General features: G+C 34.5%; 1 protein-coding gene across 1 annotated transcript in view; it reads right to left on the bottom strand.

Annotated features, from left to right (window-relative positions):
• The window catches only part of LOC143074197 (uncharacterized), a 79882-nt gene that overhangs the window by 6154 nt on the left and 52213 nt on the right, over positions 1 to 21515 (bottom strand). The window contains exons 23-26 of the mRNA XM_076249746.1: positions 20883 to 21068; positions 19897 to 20608; positions 15282 to 15499; positions 8438 to 8605 (exon numbers count right to left, since the gene is read on the bottom strand). Coding sequence (XP_076105861.1) covers positions 8438 to 8605; positions 15282 to 15499; positions 19897 to 20608; positions 20883 to 21068 — 1284 coding nt within the window. The remainder of the gene's footprint in view (positions 1 to 8437; positions 8606 to 15281; positions 15500 to 19896; positions 20609 to 20882; positions 21069 to 21515) is intronic.

The following is a 21515-nucleotide window of genomic DNA, read 5'->3' as shown; positions in this document are numbered from 1 at the left end:
CAATACAGCAAGTAGAGGGGCACAGTTTGTTCCCATTGGAATGTCGACAGTCTGTTGAAAAACACGTCCTCCGAACGTAACAAATATGTTGTCAATCAAGAAATCCAGCATCTTGATAGTATCAGTTTCAGAGAATTTTTTGTTCGAATCAGAGTGATCCTTTACAAAGTAGGATTTATCCCTCCCTAAGACAAGATACTTGTATCTACGTTGGCCATTCTTTTTTACGAAGCAAAGCAATACCAACTCTTTCAATTTGTCTTTTAGTTTGGAATGTGGAATACTAGTGTACAGATAAACTGTAAACAGCAATAATGTTCAGCAAAGTAAGATCTACAAGTAAGGTAATATGACTAATATGATCAGTTGACCTCTTAAGGAGTTATAGCCCTTTATAGTCATTTTTTACCAATTTAAAATAGAAAATTGGAATCTTTTACAAAAATCTTCTTCTCTGAAACTACTGGGCCAAATATAACCAAACTTGGCCACAATCATCATGGGGGTATTTAGTTTAAAAAATGTATGGCGTGACCTGGCCAACCAACCAAGATGGCCGCCATGGCTAAAAATGGAACATAGGGGTAAAATGTAGATTTTGGCTTATAACTCTGAAACCAAAGCATTTAGAGCCAAACTGACAGGGGTGAAATTGTTTATCAGGTAAAGATCTATCTGCCCTGAAATTTTCAGACGAATCGGACAACTGGTTATTGGGTTACTACCCCTGAGTTGGCAATTTTAAGGAAATTATACCGATTTTTGGCTATTATCTTGAATATTATTATAGATAGAGATAAAAGAGGGACAACAGATACCAAAGGGACAGTCAAACTCATAAATCTAAAACAAACCGACAACGCCATGGCTAAAAACAAAAAGACAAACAAACAACAGCACACACGACACAACATAGAAAAATAAAGAATAAACAACACGAACCCCACCAAAAAACTAGGGGTGATCTCAGGTGCTCCGGAAGGGTAAGCAGATCCTGCTGCACATGCGGCACCCGTCGTGTTGCTTATGTGATTACAAATCCGGTAAATAGTCTAATTCGGTAGGTCACATTCAGGAAAGGGAAGGGGATTGTAGTTACGACGTAAGGAACATATCCGATATCATTTGTGATGCGGTTATTCCATAACGGTCAACCAACTCGTGATGGCGTCCGTAAAATTTACGAAGGGATGATTTCAACTTCACCATTTGGAACTCTTGGTTTAATAGCTTCCTTGTGAGCAGCAACCCTCTATCAAGAAAATCATGATAGGAAATGCAAGCACGGGAATATCGTATCAATTGGGAGATATATACCCCGTATGCTGGTGCTGCTGGAATGTTGCTACTTAGAAATGGAAAGTTCACAATTGGAAAGCTGAAATCATCTCTTTTGTCGTAAAGTTTTGTTTTCAACCGACCCTCATTGTCAATTTCTAGATGTAAGTCAAGATATGAGGCCGACTTAACTGTATCTGTAGTATCCTTTATCTCTATCTCGATTGGATAGATGCGTTCCACATAGTCACCAAATTTTGAATTATTTAGTGAAAGAACATCATCTATATAGCGAAAAGTAGAGTTAAGGGATAATGCTAGCTTCTTATATTTCTTCCTAAGAAGTTCCTGCATGAAGTCAGCCTCATAATAGTAAAGAAACAATACAGCAAGTAGAGGGGCACAGTTTGTTCCCATTGGAATGTCGACAGTCTGTTGAAAAACACGTCCTCCGAACGTAACAAATATGTTGTCAATCAAGAAATCCAGCATCTTGATAGTATCAGTTTCAGAGAATTTTTTGTTCGAATCAGAGTGATCCTTTACAAAGTAGGATTTATCCCTCCCTAAGACAAGATACTTGTATCTACGTTGGCCATTCTTTTTTACGAAGCAAAGCAATACCAACTCTTTCAATTTGTCTTTTAGTTTGGAATGTGGAATACTAGTGTACAGATAAACTGTAAACAGCAATAATGTTCAGCAAAGTAAGATCTACAAGTAAGGTAATATGACTAATATGATCAGTTGACCTCTTAAGGAGTTATAGCCCTTTATAGTCATTTTTTACCAATTTAAAATAGAAAATTGGAATCTTTTACAAAAATCTTCTTCTCTGAAACTACTGGGCCAAATATAACCAAACTTGGCCACAATCATCATGGGGGTATTTAGTTTAAAAAATGTATGGCGTGACCTGGCCAACCAACCAAGATGGCCGCCATGGCTAAAAATGGAACATAGGGGTAAAATGTAGATTTTGGCTTATAACTCTGAAACCAAAGCATTTAGAGCCAAACTGACAGGGGTGAAATTGTTTATCAGGTAAAGATCTATCTGCCCTGAAATTTTCAGACGAATCGGACAACTGGTTATTGGGTTACTACCCCTGAGTTGGCAATTTTAAGGAAATTATACCGATTTTTGGCTATTATCTTGAATATTATTATAGATAGAGATAAAAGAGGGACAACAGATACCAAAGGGACAGTCAAACTCATAAATCTAAAACAAACCGACAACGCCATGGCTAAAAACAAAAAGACAAACAAACAACAGCACACACGACACAACATAGAAAAATAAAGAATAAACAACACGAACCCCACCAAAAAACTAGGGGTGATCTCAGGTGCTCCGGAAGGGTAAGCAGATCCTGCTGCACATGCGGCACCCGTCGTGTTGCTTATGTGATTACAAATCCGGTAAATAGTCTAATTCGGTAGGTCACATTCAGGAAAGGGAAGGGGATTGTAGTTACGACGTAAGGAACATATCCGATATCATTTGTGATGCGGTTATTCCATAACGGTCAACCAACTCGTGATGGCGTCCGTAAAATTTACGAAGGGATGATTTCAACTTCACCATTTGGAACTCTTGGTTTAATAGCTTCCTTGTGAGCAGCAACCCTCTATCAAGAAAATCATGATAGGAAATGCAAGCACGGGAATATCGTATCAATTGGGAGATATATACCCCGTATGCTGGTGCTGCTGGAATGTTGCTACTTAGAAATGGAAAGTTCACAATTGGAAAGCTGAAATCATCTCTTTTGTCGTAAAGTTTTGTTTTCAACCGACCCTCATTGTCAATTTCTAGATGTAAGTCAAGATATGAGGCCGACTTAACTGTATCTGTAGTATCCTTTATCTCTATCTCGATTGGATAGATGCGTTCCACATAGTCACCAAATTTTGAATTATTTAGTGAAAGAACATCATCTATATAGCGAAAAGTAGAGTTAAGGGATAATGCTAGCTTCTTATATTTCTTCCTAAGAAGTTCCTGCATGAAGTCAGCCTCATAATAGTAAAGAAACAATACAGCAAGTAGAGGGGCACAGTTTGTTCCCATTGGAATGTCGACAGTCTGTTGAAAAACACGTCCTCCGAACGTAACAAATATGTTGTCAATCAAGAAATCCAGCATCTTGATAGTATCAGTTTCAGAGAATTTTTTGTTCGAATCAGAGTGATCCTTTACAAAGTAGGATTTATCCCTCCCTAAGACAAGATACTTGTATCTACGTTGGCCATTCTTTTTTACGAAGCAAAGCAATACCAACTCTTTCAATTTGTCTTTTAGTTTGGAATGTGGAATACTAGTGTACAGATAAACTGTAAACAGCAATAATGTTCAGCAAAGTAAGATCTACAAGTAAGGTAATATGACTAATATGATCAGTTGACCTCTTAAGGAGTTATAGCCCTTTATAGTCATTTTTTACCAATTTAAAATAGAAAATTGGAATCTTTTACAAAAATCTTCTTCTCTGAAACTACTGGGCCAAATATAACCAAACTTGGCCACAATCATCATGGGGGTATTTAGTTTAAAAAATGTATGGCGTGACCTGGCCAACCAACCAAGATGGCCGCCATGGCTAAAAATGGAACATAGGGGTAAAATGTAGATTTTGGCTTATAACTCTGAAACCAAAGCATTTAGAGCCAAACTGACAGGGGTGAAATTGTTTATCAGGTAAAGATCTATCTGCCCTGAAATTTTCAGACGAATCGGACAACTGGTTATTGGGTTACTACCCCTGAGTTGGCAATTTTAAGGAAATTATACCGATTTTTGGCTATTATCTTGAATATTATTATAGATAGAGATAAAAGAGGGACAACAGATACCAAAGGGACAGTCAAACTCATAAATCTAAAACAAACCGACAACGCCATGGCTAAAAACAAAAAGACAAACAAACAACAGCACACACGACACAACATAGAAAAATAAAGAATAAACAACACGAACCCCACCAAAAAACTAGGGGTGATCTCAGGTGCTCCGGAAGGGTAAGCAGATCCTGCTCCACATGCGGCACCCGTCGTGTTGCTTATGTGATTACAAATCCGGTAAATAGTCTAATTCGGTAGGTCACATTCAGGAAAGGGAAGGGGATTGTAGTTACGACGTAAGGAACATATCCGATATCATTTGTGATGCGGTTATTCCATAACGGTCAACCAACTCGTGATGGCGTCCGTAAAATTTACGAAGGGATGATTTCAACTTCACCATTTGGAACTCTTGGTTTAATAGCTTCCTTGTGAGCAGCAACCCTCTATCAAGAAAATCATGATAGGAAATGCAAGCACGGGAATATCGTATCAATTGGGAGATATATACCCCGTATGCTGGTGCTGCTGGAATGTTGCTACTTAGAAATGGAAAGTTCACAATTGGAAAGCTGGAATCATCTCTTTTGTCGTAAAGTTTTGTTTTCAACCGACCCTCATTGTCAATTTCTAGATGTAAGTCAAGATATGAGGCCGACTTAACTGTATCTGTAGTATCCTTTATCTCTATCTCGATTGGATAGATGCGTTCCACATAGTCACCAAATTTTGAATTATTTAGTGAAAGAACATCATCTATATAGCGAAAAGTAGAGTTAAGGGATAATGCTAGCTTCTTATATTTCTTCCTAAGAAGTTCCTGCATGAAGTCAGCCTCATAATAGTAAAGAAACAATACAGCAAGTAGAGGGGCACAGTTTGTTCCCATTGGAATGTCGACAGTCTGTTGAAAAACACGTCCTCCGAACGTAACAAATATGTTGTCAATCAAGAAATCCAGCATCTTGATAGTATCAGTTTCAGAGAATTTTTTGTTCGAATCAGAGTGATCCTTTACAAAGTAGGATTTATCCCTCCCTAAGACAAGATACTTGTATCTACGTTGGCCATTCTTTTTTACGAAGCAAAGCAATACCAACTCTTTCAATTTGTCTTTTAGTTTGGAATGTGGAATACTAGTGTACAGATAAACTGTAAACAGCAATAATGTTCAGCAAAGTAAGATCTACAAGTAAGGTAATATGACTAATATGATCAGTTGACCTCTTAAGGAGTTATAGCCCTTTATAGTCATTTTTTACCAATTTAAAATAGAAAATTGGAATCTTTTACAAAAATCTTCTTCTCTGAAACTACTGGGCCAAATATAACCAAACTTGGCCACAATCATCATGGGGGTATTTAGTTTAAAAAATGTATGGCGTGACCTGGCCAACCAACCAAGATGGCCGCCATGGCTAAAAATGGAACATAGGGGTAAAATGTAGATTTTGGCTTATAACTCTGAAACCAAAGCATTTAGAGCCAAACTGACAGGGGTGAAATTGTTTATCAGGTAAAGATCTATCTGCCCTGAAATTTTCAGACGAATCGGACAACTGGTTATTGGGTTACTACCCCTGAGTTGGCAATTTTAAGGAAATTATACCGATTTTTGGCTATTATCTTGAATATTATTATAGATAGAGATAAAAGAGGGACAACAGATACCAAAGGGACAGTCAAACTCATAAATCTAAAACAAACCGACAACGCCATGGCTAAAAACAAAAAGACAAACAAACAACAGCACACACGACACAACATAGAAAAATAAAGAATAAACAACACGAACCCCACCAAAAAACTAGGGGTGATCTCAGGTGCTCCGGAAGGGTAAGCAGATCCTGCTCCACATGCGGCACCCGTCGTGTTGCTTATGTGATTACAAATCCGGTAAATAGTCTAATTCGGTAGGTCACATTCAGGAAAGGGAAGGGGATTGTAGTTACGACGTAAGGAACATATCCGATATCATTTGTGATGCGGTTATTCCATAACGGTCAACCAACTCGTGATGGCGTCCGTAAAATTTACGAAGGGATGATTTCAACTTCACCATTTGGAACTCTTGGTTTAATAGCTTCCTTGTGAGCAGCAACCCTCTATCAAGAAAATCATGATAGGAAATGCAAGCACGGGAATATCGTATCAATTGGGAGATATATACCCCGTATGCTGGTGCTGCTGGAATGTTGCTACTTAGAAATGGAAAGTTCACAATTGGAAAGCTGAAATCATCTCTTTTGTCGTAAAGTTTTGTTTTCAACCGACCCTCATTGTCAATTTCTAGATGTAAGTCAAGATATGAGGCCGACTTAACTGTATCTGTAGTATCCTTTATCTCTATCTCGATTGGATAGATGCGTTCCACATAGTCACCAAATTTTGAATTATTTAGTGAAAGAACATCATCTATATAGCGAAAAGTAGAGTTAAGGGATAATGCTAGCTTCTTATATTTCTTCCTAAGAAGTTCCTGCATGAAGTCAGCCTCATAATAGTAAAGAAACAATACAGCAAGTAGAGGGGCACAGTTTGTTCCCATTGGAATGTCGACAGTCTGTTGAAAAACACGTCCTCCGAACGTAACAAATATGTTGTCAATCAAGAAATCCAGCATCTTGATAGTATCAGTTTCAGAGAATTTTTTGTTCGAATCAGAGTGATCCTTTACAAAGTAGGATTTATCCCTCCCTAAGACAAGATACTTGTATCTACGTTGGCCATTCTTTTTTACGAAGCAAAGCAATACCAACTCTTTCAATTTGTCTTTTAGTTTGGAATGTGGAATACTAGTGTACAGATAAACTGTAAACAGCAATAATGTTCAGCAAAGTAAGATCTACAAGTAAGGTAATATGACTAATATGATCAGTTGACCTCTTAAGGAGTTATAGCCCTTTATAGTCATTTTTTACCAATTTAAAATAGAAAATTGGAATCTTTTACAAAAATCTTCTTCTCTGAAACTACTGGGCCAAATATAACCAAACTTGGCCACAATCATCATGGGGGTATTTAGTTTAAAAAATGTATGGCGTGACCTGGCCAACCAACCAAGATGGCCGCCATGGCTAAAAATGGAACATAGGGGTAAAATGTAGATTTTGGCTTATAACTCTGAAACCAAAGCATTTACAGCAAATCTGACATGGGGTGAAATTGTTTATCAGGTCAAAAAAATCTATCTGCCCTGAAATTTTCAGATGAATTGGACAACTGGTAGTTGGGTTGCTGCCCCTAATTTGTAATTATTACAGAAATTTTGTCGTTTTTTTGGTTATTATCTTGAATACTATTATAGATAGAGATTAACTGTGAACAGCAATAATGTTTAGCAAAGTAAGATCTACAAATAAGGTAATATGACTAAAATGGTCAGTTGACCCGTTAAGGAGTTATTATCTTTTATAGTCATTTTTTACCAACTTAAAAAAAAAGGAATCTTTTACAAAAATCTTCTCTGAAACTACTGGGCCAAATTTATCCAAACTTGGCCACAATCATCATTGGGGTATCTAGTTTAAAAAAATGATTCCGGTAATCTGGTTAACCAACCAAGATGGCCGCCATCGCTAAAAATAAAACATAGGGGTAAAATGTAGATTTTGACTTATAACTCTGAAACCAAAGCATTTAGAACAAATCTGATATGGGGTAAAATTGTTTATCAGGTCAAAATCTATCTGCCTTGAAATTTTCAGATGAATTGGACAACTGGTTGTTGGGTTGCTGACACCCAAACCCCCACCCTCACCCCCCCCCCCCCCCCCCCAATTGGTAATTTTTAAAGAAATTTTCCCGTTTTTGGTTATTATCTTGAATACTATTATAGATAGAGATAAACTGTAAACAGCAACAATGTTCAGCAAAGTAAGATCTACAAATAAGTCAACATGACCAAAATGATCAGTTGACCCCTTAAGGAGTTATTTTCCTCTGTAACTAAAGGGCCAAGTTTATTATAGATAGAGAAAGTTGTAAGTAGCAAGAATGTTCAGTAAAGTAAGATCTACAAACATATCACCATCATCAAAACACAGTTTTGTCATGGATCCATATATCTGTGTCCTTTGTTTAAAACATGTATGCACATAGACCAAGGTGAGCGACACAGGCTCTTAAGAACCTCTAGTTTATTATTTGTTTCTATATAAGAAAAACTAAATAACTAGAAACTCGAGCTGCTGACGAATAAATCCAGACTGAAATTTATTTGTTCCGAAAGGCTTATTTTTTTCATTTGACACAGTCGGTATGGTCGGCATCCGCTCATGGCAAGATGTGTGTATTATATTTATCATATTTACCGATTGAAATTTCAATGTAGGATGTCCTGTAGGTAGGGAAAACCGAAGGTTATCAGCTCGGATGAGGCCATGATTAGTTATAGTAAAGTCCACACTTTCTCGTTCTTCTGTCTCAAAAGTCACTGTGTCTAACTTGTTTGGTTCTATTGTAACCACAGGCATTGGGACCTTTAAATCAAACAAGCAACATATAAATATTTGTAATGTTAAGAAATGTAAAAATGATAGCTTTTTAAAGACCATTGAATTGGTTTATTTGTGCCTATTCTTTGATACTTCTAAAATGAAGAGCTGGTTGTGCTTTGTTAACATCAACGTGACATTGTCCCTGATGTATTAATAGCTATATACAACAGGTTTATACATATATATATATATATATATATATATATATATATATATATATATATATATATATATATATATATATATATATATATATATATATATATATATATATATATATATATATATATATATATATATATATATATATATATATATATATATATATATATATATATATCCCAAGTCAAGAGCCTGTAATTCAGTGGTTGTCGTTTGTTTATACGTTACATATTTGTTTTTCGTTCATTTTTTTACATAAATAAGGCCGTTAGTTTTCTCGTTTGAATTGCTTTACATTGTCTTATCGAGGCCTAGTATATCTGACTATGCGGTATGGGCTTTGCTCATTGTTGAAGGCCGTACGGTGACCTATAGTTGTTAATGTCTGTGTCATTTTGGTTTTTTGTGGATAGTTGTCTCATTGGCAATCATACCACATCTTCTTTTTTATATATACATCTATTGATGATATAGTTTGTCCCCTTCTTCTAATCCCGCATATATTGTTACCGATGCATTAATACAATGTAGAATTTAGTACTGCAATTCATATTCTATTGCATATAAAAAAACAAATCAATAGTCAATGCTCGTTTACAATTCATAACAAATATTTCATATTATGAAGAATTTACAAACCAAATCCTTTCCATTTTAATTTATACCTTACCTTATTAATTTTTTATGTAGTTTTATTACTTTTGAAATATTATTGAATCAGTATAAAAAAAAAAATTGTGTCTTAACTTAATTTAACTGCTAAGAAAAGTATGAATTAAATAAGAAAATGAACACGTTGAGGATGAAAATCCATTAAACACAAAGATAAAATCTCAAAAAAATAAACAATGCCGTTATGCATGTAACAGAATGCTGTTATGGCATCTTGGCAGCCAGTTTCTATAAGTATTTACTCCGTAATAAAAGAATTCATTTTGTATAAAAACAAACATTAAAACATATCCGATATAAGTGTATTCATTTTTTAAATAGTTAAAACGATGTTTTGACATTTTCAAATGTATACGATTAAGAATCGATACTTTGAGTGCTACCTACAAAACCATTATTAAGACATTAAAACAGTTGCTTAGTACCGAAATTTAAGAAAATCATGCAAAGTTTGATACAAGCAAGGGATTTGCCATAGAAGTTCGTTAGGAAGTTCTTTATCATATTAGAGGGGTAGCCAACATGTTTTCCATTTTTTTCACGGCGGCCATCTTGAATTCAAAATTGACATCATTTTGCTCAATCGTGGAGATTGAAAAACTGTCCTAATCATTTTCAACGCTATATATGTCATGAAAACTATTTGAAATACAATAAAATGATATGAAAATATGTCAAACAGACAACAATTGTAAAAAAAAAAACACCACTTCCGGTTTGGGTCGAAAAAGGTCGTACACTCGAGTGAAATAATAGTCGTATAAATATACGATAAAAATGTCCGTTTAATATATCGGTAATTATGTTACCCAATCACCAGGACTATGTAGATGTTGATCACGTATGACTTCCTGTCCCTATACATGGCCACCTTGGTTTGTAGCTCGTTTGGTATGCTCAAGCAGTGCAGTTCTAGTGGATGGAATGGTGTCATACTGTCTTTGTTTGCGTGCAAGTCTGGATTCGTTGATTTCAAATGTTGTTGTAGTTCTGTCGTACATAACCACAACAAATGCCTATGTCAACTCCATATCAGCGTCACTGACCAATACAGGTTTCTTACTTAATCGTTCATAAACTCTGTTCGAGCGTCACTGATGAGTCTTTTGTAGACGAAACGCACGTCTGGCGTATATATAAAATTAAGTCATGGTATCTTTGATGAGTTTATTTATATCATTAAATATTTCCCACGTCTGCCATGCCGATTTCATCCCCTTTCCACGAAAAGCGGAGACCGTGTCACATCCAGTAAAAGCATGAAAAAATGGCAAAGCTTCTGATTTAGGACCAAGAGCATGATTAATTTCGTGAATCGGCAGCCATCTCAGGTCTTTTCCCTTTCCAAAGGCAACCCATAGTTTTTCTACTTGAAGTGTTTTGAAAAGAGACACCGCCAAAACCACTACATCAGTGTCTGAGTGAAGACTTACACCCTTTTTCAGCTGCACTTTTGATATGAACAAATATCATTCTGTCTGCTTCTTCGTGATTACACGGACTGAGATCATCATGGTCATCATCAGAATTTGTCATAACAATTTCGCCTTTTGTTACAAAATAATTTTGTCAGATTGAATCGAGCAAAATTTGTCGGCAAGGAAATAAAACAATTCCGTTTTGATTTCGTCCACTCGAAGGAAGCTTGACCAAGCTTTCGGAGTCTTACTGGTGCCGACAACTGTCCTCCTGGATCCAGTACCCCTCGCTTTACGTGTTTGTGCTTTTAGACTGTTTTCTATGTAAATATCATAGATAACACCTACTCTGGTATGTTTTGAAGTAGGGTGGATAATGTACGGCAAAATCACATCTGTTGCGTATTCATCAAAAGTGTATGTTCCACGCGGTGGTCTTGAATTAACCATAGCCGCACCATCAACAACTACCATGTCTGTCTGAGGTTCTTCTCTTGGTAAATCTCCCTTAGCTACTAGGATTTCCATTGGCTGTGATTTGACCCCAATATTGATTTTTCCACATTGAGATAAAGATGGAGGAAATTTCTGATTTTCGTGGCTGAAAAACTCTTCCAAGTCGCATTGTCTGCTTTGAGAGGATATGAAAAGGCTTGAAAACAAACTGCAATCTTCTCGGGCGAGGTCAAGCTTGCTTTTTGTTTCACATGAACTTTTCTTTGGTTGGCGACTTAACAACAGAAACTTATTTTTCTTGATAGGCTCATAGATGCTTGCCGTGTTCTGTATTCTGTTTCTGAAGTCAGCATACTGATTGCATCCAATTTGTTTAGTTTGTGACAGTTTCCCTGTGCCTGCTTGTACAATATCGTTACTGTCTGATCTCTGTAAATATCTTCAGAATCCTCAAGAAATGGATTTCCATAATCATTCATGACAGTCTTAAGACTTCTAAATTTGTCAATGAAATCTTTTTGCATAGACATAGAATTGCTATGATTTATATCATCTGTGTTATATCTTCTAGACGAATATTCCTCGAATTGGCTTATAAGTCTACTGATTTCTGGCCTGGCTACCATCGTCGCAAAGCGGCGGGAACCTCAACGTATTTAACCACTCATACTCATTTTGCAAACTCATGAATAGATAACCGTGGTTAAGTATATTAGTAATATCATCAGGCAGAATGAGAGGTTCTGGTTTTGTTTTAAGATATGCAGGTTTCATATTCATATAAGCAGCAGGTAGTTCAGGTACCTTTTTAGATATTTGTAGATGTATAGGTAATATTAACTCATCCCTTTGAACGCCGATATTATCTTTCATTTGATGTTGAAAAATAGAGATTCCGGTCCCATGAAAAGATGATTTTGATGTTGTTGAGCTTGGGTTGTGATCTATGTTGTCGACTGCAGCTGTGGTAAACACTTTGCCCTTTTTATAAAACGAGCATACCACACCTTCATTTAAATTACTTTCAACAACAGCTTCACCAAGTTCAGTTGATATTTCCAGTACCCGATCGTAAGAGATACATAACCCATGTTGAAATAATGCATCTATTAGCTGTCTTTTCCTGGTTTTCGCAAAGAGTAACAGTCCAAGATACACACAAAATGGTGTCTCATGATCAGCTGAATGTATTTGTTCTACAGTCACCTTTTGCCTGTTTGGGTGATAATTAAACATTAAAGGTTGGGTCAGAGCTAAGTCAGACTTTGTAGAAACGTTGTCTAACTGGGATTCTATATCAGGTCCATGTTTTATCATTTTCACCATATGTAACAATGGAGGGGGTATGCTATCATCGATATCTTCAGAGACCAAGGATCCAGAAAATGTTGTTTTCGTTGAAGCTAATTGGCAGCGAATCATTTCGGTCATTATAAGCAAACGCTATAGCTGATCCTATATCTTTTTCAAACATCAAAAGTATATCTCTGCCCTTTGTGTGTGCTTCTAATTCTGGCATCTTTTGCAATAGCTTGTCTTTGAGTCGAGTAGAATGTACCTGTGCAGAAGAAGAACCAAGCTGTACCAATCTTTCCTCGTACAGGTTTGCCAGGTCTGCTAATCGAAACACAACCGACTCTTCAGAGTTTCTTTGAGTTTCAAAAATGTATGTGACGAGCTCAGCTAATGCAGTTTCTTTCATTATAGTTTCCTCCTGTGTGCAACTGCTTTCGATCTCTGTTTGTCTCTTCGTTGATCTCTCTCAGTAATATACAGCTGCGAAACAAGACGGGTGATCTCTTGTGCTATAACATCACCACGACTCAGCTTTGCCAACAGTTGTTTATCCTGAAGAGCTGTTGCACAATCCACTAGTCGTTGGTTTAGTTCCATTGTCATTGCCTCTCTTAAGAGAGATAAAGGTGACTCTTTATCACAAATGAAACATATATGCACATTTCAACTGGATTTTGTTGTTGATCTTTAGAACGAGGAGTACAACTAAAAGGTTAAGGAGACGTACAATCACTAGGACTTCCAGATGGTATCGGTGACATATTGCGTTTCTGGGCTCTTTCAAGTTTAGTATCATTGAAGCTAATTTTTATCCTACACAAATTATGGTACTTGACATTTTCTTTTTTCATTGTGCTTTCAATACCCTCTCCGTGGTTTAATCGCCGAATATCAAGAGGGATAGGGAGGGTATTTTATTCATGGACAAGAGGGATATTTTTGCCTAACATTGTATATCCTTCGTCTGACGATTTCAGTAGGTCTGTTGTGACCTTCTGCCACAAACAACATTTTGTCCAATCAGTTTCCCAACTATCTGCTGAAGAAGCTGATAATGCGAATTATTTTCGCCATTTCAAAACCTAAGTTACTATTATATAAACAAAAGTAATCAACAATGAACTTATAGAACAATAACGCAAATATTATCTGAGCAATAAATAAACAGCAAACAAGAACCGAGTGAAACTAATCAACTAGTAGAGAAGTGCACGTAGAGTGTGTGTCTGTAACATGAATAAATTTACGCAACATAGAGAAACATCACAGGAAAAATTCTAGAAATTGTATAAAAATCAAGATTAATTTCTAATTATGTTATTAGATGTATTTACAAGTTAGTAATAGGGATAGAATTCCTTCAAATCAATATCCGATCAGAATTGCATATAAAACTTCGTAACTAAAAATATGAACAGTGAATAGACAAGTACCGAGCCACGTCTTATAACAATGAGAACACACACTCTCAAAAAGGTTAACTAGAATAAAATTACGCCCTCTATTGGCCTATAACCTATAGAACCTAATTTAGCAATCGAAGATTAGTAGTAGATTTGTGTAATATAACGACTGACATTATTCGGGTTATAAAACAGTCATATTCGGGATATTAATTAAACCAGGCGTGGGTTATCGACCGAGATTTGACCGAAAGTGATACTTTATCTTATGTAACAATGATTTACTCCATTTTGTAACATTTTGGATAACAATACAAGTTAAATGGGCCATACATATGATGTTTTTTTCCTGTGAAGACGTCATTTCGAAAATCAAAGATGGCCGCCATGATCGGATGATTTTTTTTCGTGGCTACCCCCCTAATATGATTACATAGGCCTAAAGGCATGTTCTTACAAAGTTTCATGCTTGTATCACCATTTGCATGATTTATGTGGTAAGCTGCTTAACTATAACCGATTCGGACTCACCTTTTATTTAAGTTTATCTATCTTGTCATGTAGAACATATTCCATTTCATTTTATTTTCTTGATATACTACGGTGTTTGGGTATTTTGAAAGATAATATTGAGATATAAGGTCAACTGTCTTATGTGACGAATGAACATAACATCCTCAGTACATGCAGTAGGTAATATAGTTTCATTATTATTTTAAGATGCCATTTTTCCTTTACTTGGATGTTCTTGAGTTATAAAAGTTTAACGACGAACACAAACTTTACCCAATAGGATTCCTTTTAAAAAATCCCATCTTCCTACTACTCTATGCATACACATCATTTTAACATCATTGCGCAACAGACATGATAGTCACACACTCTGTAGAAAAACATGGGTTAAGTGTATTCGAATATTAGAAAAGATTTATATGTATCAACTGATTATAAATTTATATTGCAAATTTAATTATTCGGCTACAGATTGTTTTTAAATTGACCGAGGTCACCAGGTTACTTTTCATCAATTTTGATAGTCGGTTTTGAACATTTCTAAATGTCACAGGTAAATTTAGACGAGATGGTATGTCATTTGGTCTCCATCCTAACTCTACAAGGTGACAAGCTTGATTTGACTATAAGAAGACACACTTATACATGTTGTTTAGTCGATATTATGTTTTTATTTAATTTATTGTGTGCTTTTAAAGGAATAAAGATTAAAATCAGATTTGTATTATATAAACTTACAAATGTTTCAAAGGTGGAATCCAGTGTAATTTTATATTTGTCCTCTACAGTAGTAGGTGTAACTGTCCACGTATATGTGACAGCTGTTCTTTGTAGGAATATATCTCGAACTGTTGTATAGGATGTAGCAATGATTATAGCAGAGTAGGTAGAATGACCTTCAGCTTTGGCGTAAACAGTGTACTTGTCCTCGTATATGTTTTCAAATAATACAGCCCCTATGAATAAAAAGAAAATCACATATCTTCAAAACAGACAACTCTTTAAATACTTATAATAGTTCGCTCCAAAAAATCAGCTTGTTGAATTTAAATGCAGAATTGTTTATCGTACTAGGAAAACAACACTTGGACATTATCATGATTATCACTTTTTAATGTTTTGTTCTGTCGTTTCTTAATACGAAAAGTATCTAAATATTCCAATTAAAATAGTTACCAATGTAAGAATTTATTCCGAATCGAACAAAGTTCAATGCAAGAGAACAGCATGGTTAGTTACAAAAAACAAAAACAAATAAAAAATCATTTTAAAACAATATTTTGCCTATTTCCAGTTTATGGAAAGTTCCAGTCTGTTATGTGAAGTTCAAAATTGTACAACATTTATCTAATAGGCAAATTAGCTCAACAGAGTTTACAAAATACCTTTTATTTCATCGTTGTTAATATAATAGAATTTGACGCGACTGTCATACCAGTGAGAGGTGTATGTCAATAACCGGGTCAATAATCGAAAACTTTTTTATACACAGGCCTAGTCTAATAACAAAACTGATTAAAGTCAGACATGTGCAAAACATCTTTTCAAATTGTATTTATAATCTTGATCTTTACTGGACTATAGTTCATACCACTTAAAAATGTTACACTTTAACAGAATAATCTCATCATCATGATCATAGATACAAGAATTAAAAATTTTGTAAGCCAGACCGCGTTTTGTCTACATGAAACTCATCAGTGACCCTCGAAGCAAAACAGTTAATCAGGACTCGAAAATCGGAACAGTTTTGTAAAATTATTTAATTCAAAGGTTATTTATTCCTCGGAAAGAAAGTCTTTTGTTCTTTAAAAAAATAAACGATAACAAAACTTTACTACTGACATTTTGATCAAAGTAATGATAATTCATCGTGCTGACTAACCAGCTGGTGATACTTTAAAAGAAAAAGACTATTATTACTCCATAAAATTAGGAGACAGTTTAAATCAGAGATGGATGTGTAAACATTCCTAAGGCCCCTCTTTTTGTGAAACTCAGAAGTTGTGCGTAAACCAAAACTCTCTTGTAGTGATATCCGAAATGTTTCTCATTTTAATAAAATACTGAGAGCTTAACCTTTTGTATATATGTGGAAAGTAGAAGATTATAGAATAAACTAGTAAAAACAATGGATCTAGTAAATTGACTTTAAATTATTAAATTTTCAAAACTTATAGTGTTAAAAGGGAGACGGATGCGCAGAAATTTTTGGAGTATTCAAATTTACGGGGAAAAAATATTTTACTTCGTACGCCTACAGTTTATCCACAATTGATCAAATGTCTTAGCTTAACGATATGCACTAAGCTATAGAAGAAACGTTATTTAATATTGAAAGATGTGGTATGTTGCCAATAAGATTACTCTCCATCCAAGTAACAATTTATAAAAGTAAACGAACGCTACCGCCTAAACGAAATCAATTAAGAAACTTTACCCAAGAAATGAATTTAGACATCAAATGATGATGACAATTAAAAGAAATTGTAAACATTGATCGTCTGTTGAATTCCTCGGTGACAAAAAAAATCCTGCATGATAAGTTATATACATATACTAGTCAACAAAAGAAACGATACACGACTTTGAAATAAAATTTATCAAAAAGTATTAAATATAAAACAAAATGAGATACACAATTTGAAAAAGCTTTCAATTGCAATGTATGCACATGTGTTAATGAAAATCAAAACTTGTCGGAAAGTATCTAAATTCCGTGTAAACGATTATAGGCTGCAAATTAGTTTTGCGGAAAGTTGAAGAAAAATCGACACGTAATTTTCTAAGTACTAAATGAGATTTGAAATTTGTTTAAAACTATTCAATATGCTTATCAAGTTGTATTGCATGTTGTAACTAATGGGTTAAAATATTGTTTTTTCAATTTTTTGGGGAAAAAAGTTTTTTTTTAAATCTCAAAAAATGCACAAAAAAAAATCATTTTTGTCTCAAATCAATGCTTTAGATATGAAAACAACACACAGTAAATTTTGAACCTTTCGGATTAGTTTTAAAATTGTGACCGCTTTTTGAATATCTCTTTACACATACTGTCTATGGTAAATCAGTTGATAATGTATACATTTTAACGATTTCTCGTGGGGCCCAACTTTGCTTAACAAATAAACGAAGAAACTGTTTGATTTTTAAAAACAATTTGATGGCAAACATTGTCTTTACCTTTAAATGAGGGGTTGGCATCATTAGTTGGAACTTCTGTTTTTCAAATTGTCGTTTTATGTAAATTTTGTAAATAAAAAAAAAAATCGCCAAAAAAAGTCACGAAAGCAAAAACATATTTTTTTTAAACGGATTTATATTTCCATAATGATTAAGTATTACTACTTTCAATAATGGTCCTATAAACGGAAAACTTTATCTTTAATTTGAAAAAAAGTCTTGTATCGTTTCTTTTGTTGACTAGTATATATAGTACTTGTATTTTTGTAAATATATTTTGAATGCTACGATGCAAATCATTTCTTTCCATTCATTTCTTTCCATTTCCATTTGTAAGTATTCAACTTAAATAAAGCATATCACTTTACACAAGCTAGGTTGATAGCATATCCTCTAATTAATAGGGTAGCGCCGAAGATTTAATTTGTATACATTATTAATTGTTTAACTTTTATAACCTGTCTGTGCGTGTGTGCACCAGATTAACGTGACCTTACAAACCAAAAAAGGTCTTACGTTTAGCCATACATGGTAAATGAACCTAAGCTTTGCATGTGGAGAAATATTTTTTTAATTTGAAAATTGATTCCTACATGTTATCGACAAACTTCAATAAAAAGATATTCGTATTTTTATGCCAATCCCATAATCAAAGTACTGTCTATCTACTGTGCTGCTGATTACCTCAAGTTATGTTAGTCCAACACCAAAGGTATAGAACCAACTGTAGTTATGAATCAAAGGAAACAATTTGCCTTAGAATTCACCTATCCACAATTAATGTCTCGTCATTGACGCTGGCGCCCATAATATTTAAAAATCCAAATAATATTATGCAACCGTTGAAGAGCTGATCAAACAAAACCACAAATATAGCAAAATCCGGACAAGAAATTAAACCTTTAATTAAATGTGATTTCAAATATTTAAAACAATTTGAAATATTCTAAAAAAATCAGTATAAAGTTGCAAATAGAAATGGGGAACATATCAAAGAGACAACAACCAGAACAAAGAGCAGACAACACCCGACGGCCACCAATTGGTCTTCAATGCAGCGAATCGAGGTGATCCTCACCTGGTTCCTAGATAAAATTGTGTACTAGTTTTGTGAAAATGGACGTCACACTTAATGAACTACAATTAAGAAAACGTACAAACCTTACAAAATCTAGAGGCTCCTGATTTGGAACAGACGCAAACATGCTTCAGGGTTACCTATGTTTTGTGAGATTTCAACCCTTTCCCTATTCCTCTAGCCAATGTAAAATAACGAAATGCATAGCAATCACACAGCAAAACTCAATTTTATAGAAAAATGAGAGTCCGATATTAGAATAGGTAACAAAAGAAAATGACAATGACACATAAATGTGTTTATTTCTGTTGCAAAGAGCCTATAAGTGAATCAATATTAATACCAAAATAGCAATCCTCAATAACTTGACAACAGTATCGTAACTATATCCTTCCGAATAAGTCTGTTTAAAAGTTTGGTTAGCTTTTTAGGTGAATGCCGACATGCTTGTGCCTTTTAAAGAATATTACCTAATTTTAATATTGAATGTATAATACCTAAACGTATAAGATGTTTGCATGTCGATTTTTATATTTACAAATGATGTCCCTTGTACCGATGATAAAATTTAGTAAATGTTTTGACTAGTTTGTGATAACGAAAACCTTTGTGTAATTATTTTTCAGTATAACAGAGTTTTATTATGTTGAAATATAATATGCAAGTATAAGTGATATATAGAAATATCTGAGAACGTCTATCGTGTGTTTTAAGCTGACTTGCTAATTTGCCCGAGGAAATAGTATGATAAACTAGTATTACGGATTCGGTCTGCTGCTACAGTTCGTGTTGTTTATTCCTTAGTTTTCTATGTTGTGTCATGTGTTCTATTGTTTTTCTGTTTGTCTTTTTCATTTTTAGCCATGGCGTTGTCAGTTTGTTTTAGATTTATGAGTTTGACTGTCCCTTTGGTATCTTTCGTCCCTCTTTTCTTTCCTTTGTCACCAATGCGTCAGTAAACATGGTAAAAAAACTAATCAAAGATACCAGGATTGACATTTGTATTTGCGCTAGACATGCGTTTTGTCTTGAGAGACTCATCAATGAAACAAAGTATACAAAATGCAACTATAGCCGAGTAAAGTTAAATACCTGTATCATTGTAAGTTAATCTTGTTTCTGAGTACCCTCGTCTTGGATTTACCAATTTAACTTCTGCACCTATAACTAATGGTGATCCCGTCGCAAAATAAGTATACTCGTCTTTGATTTCAAAAGTTAAATTGAGTCGTCGCTCTGAAGTAATTGTAATAGCGTATGGTAAAATAAACGTCGTCAGATTAGTATTTACAGCTATAGTTCCCCGTAGTTCCCCTAAAGGAGTATTCGATTCAACAGTGACGGCGAGAGACATGATTGCTTCACTTAGAGCTGGAATAGTCAAACTATCTCTCAATTGTTCGTTGGCATAATTCAAAATTTCTCCTTTTCTTGATAATGACAACAAACTTATTTTTGATTCATTTGGTATATGAATATTCACATCTCTTGCTTGAATATCACCGATATTTTTTATGGTTATATCTAAAATGTTTTGGGTACCACGGATGATGTTGTCCTTAACAGCATTTGGTTCGAAAACAAGTATCGGCTTTTTGATCGATAAATCAACATTAATTTGAAGCCTTTCGTATGTTCTATCCGTTGTTGAAAACACAATATAAAATGTTTTCAACATTGGTTTTACATCTTTCATTTGGAAACCAAAACTAACCATTTCGTCCGAATTGAGATCCGTCATGAAGAAAGCTTCTTCCGTTTTATCTTCAGATTTAAAAACATGAACGTTTTCAATACCATAAACCTGTAATGATAATAGGATGTTCAAAAACTAAAGCCTCCTAAGAGCTTGAGTAGTTCATCTTGAAATATATTGCAATTAGCTGAACTAGTGTGATGTGCATCTTTTGCAACATTAAACAACAGTGCAAGAAGATCGACAGCTACGTGTTGCCTTGCCGCAGTATGAATTTCACAATATATTATCAATGAGAGGTTAAAATAAAACTTGTAACACAACACTTGTATCATTTTAATTGAAGCAACTTGTTAGCATATAGATTTAAAACTTTTATTACCTTTGATGATATGTTAATGATAGGATAACCTCCAATATTTTTTAGAGTTGATACGTTTGTAAAAACAGCTTGGCTTCCGTCTATGTAACTTTTCAAACTGACAAAATTCGGCTCGCATCGCATGCCTAGTATTACCCATGTTAATGTGTTTCCTGAACTTTGCTCAAAACCTGGATGATATGCTTCCTTTATAAAGAGAGTAAGATTTTTTTTATCAAATATACCAAATTGTAGAATATAAGCAGTATGAAGGTTTATAGAATAATAATACGATAAGACCATAATGAGAGTAGTTAGATAAACACTGGCAAGCTATCGATTGGTCAATATTTTATTAACATCCAGTGACAAATGTGTCTACATATTCTACATGTTCGGGACAAGAAAAAAATATATTTTATTGAAGATTCGCTAAGGTTCGGTCGAGAACAATTTTATCTATGATTTACATATAAAAAAACGAAAACAATTAGTTATAAATGACATGCGTTTGAAGCGTTTTTCCTGGAAGAACATTCATCAGGAATGCTAAAAGTCAAATATTAATATTTTCCAACTACAAATGAACTACAAGAATGTTGACTTTTTCAGCCCTACCATATTAAAACAACGATTATAAAAAAAACGTTGAAA

Source organism: Mytilus galloprovincialis, chromosome 5 (genome assembly GCF_965363235.1).
Source record: "Mytilus galloprovincialis chromosome 5, xbMytGall1.hap1.1, whole genome shotgun sequence".
In the NCBI taxonomy this organism is placed as follows: domain Eukaryota; kingdom Metazoa; phylum Mollusca; class Bivalvia; order Mytilida; family Mytilidae; genus Mytilus; species Mytilus galloprovincialis.
The sequence above is the reverse complement of the archived record's forward strand: the minus strand, read 5'-3'. Positions and strand labels throughout refer to the sequence as shown.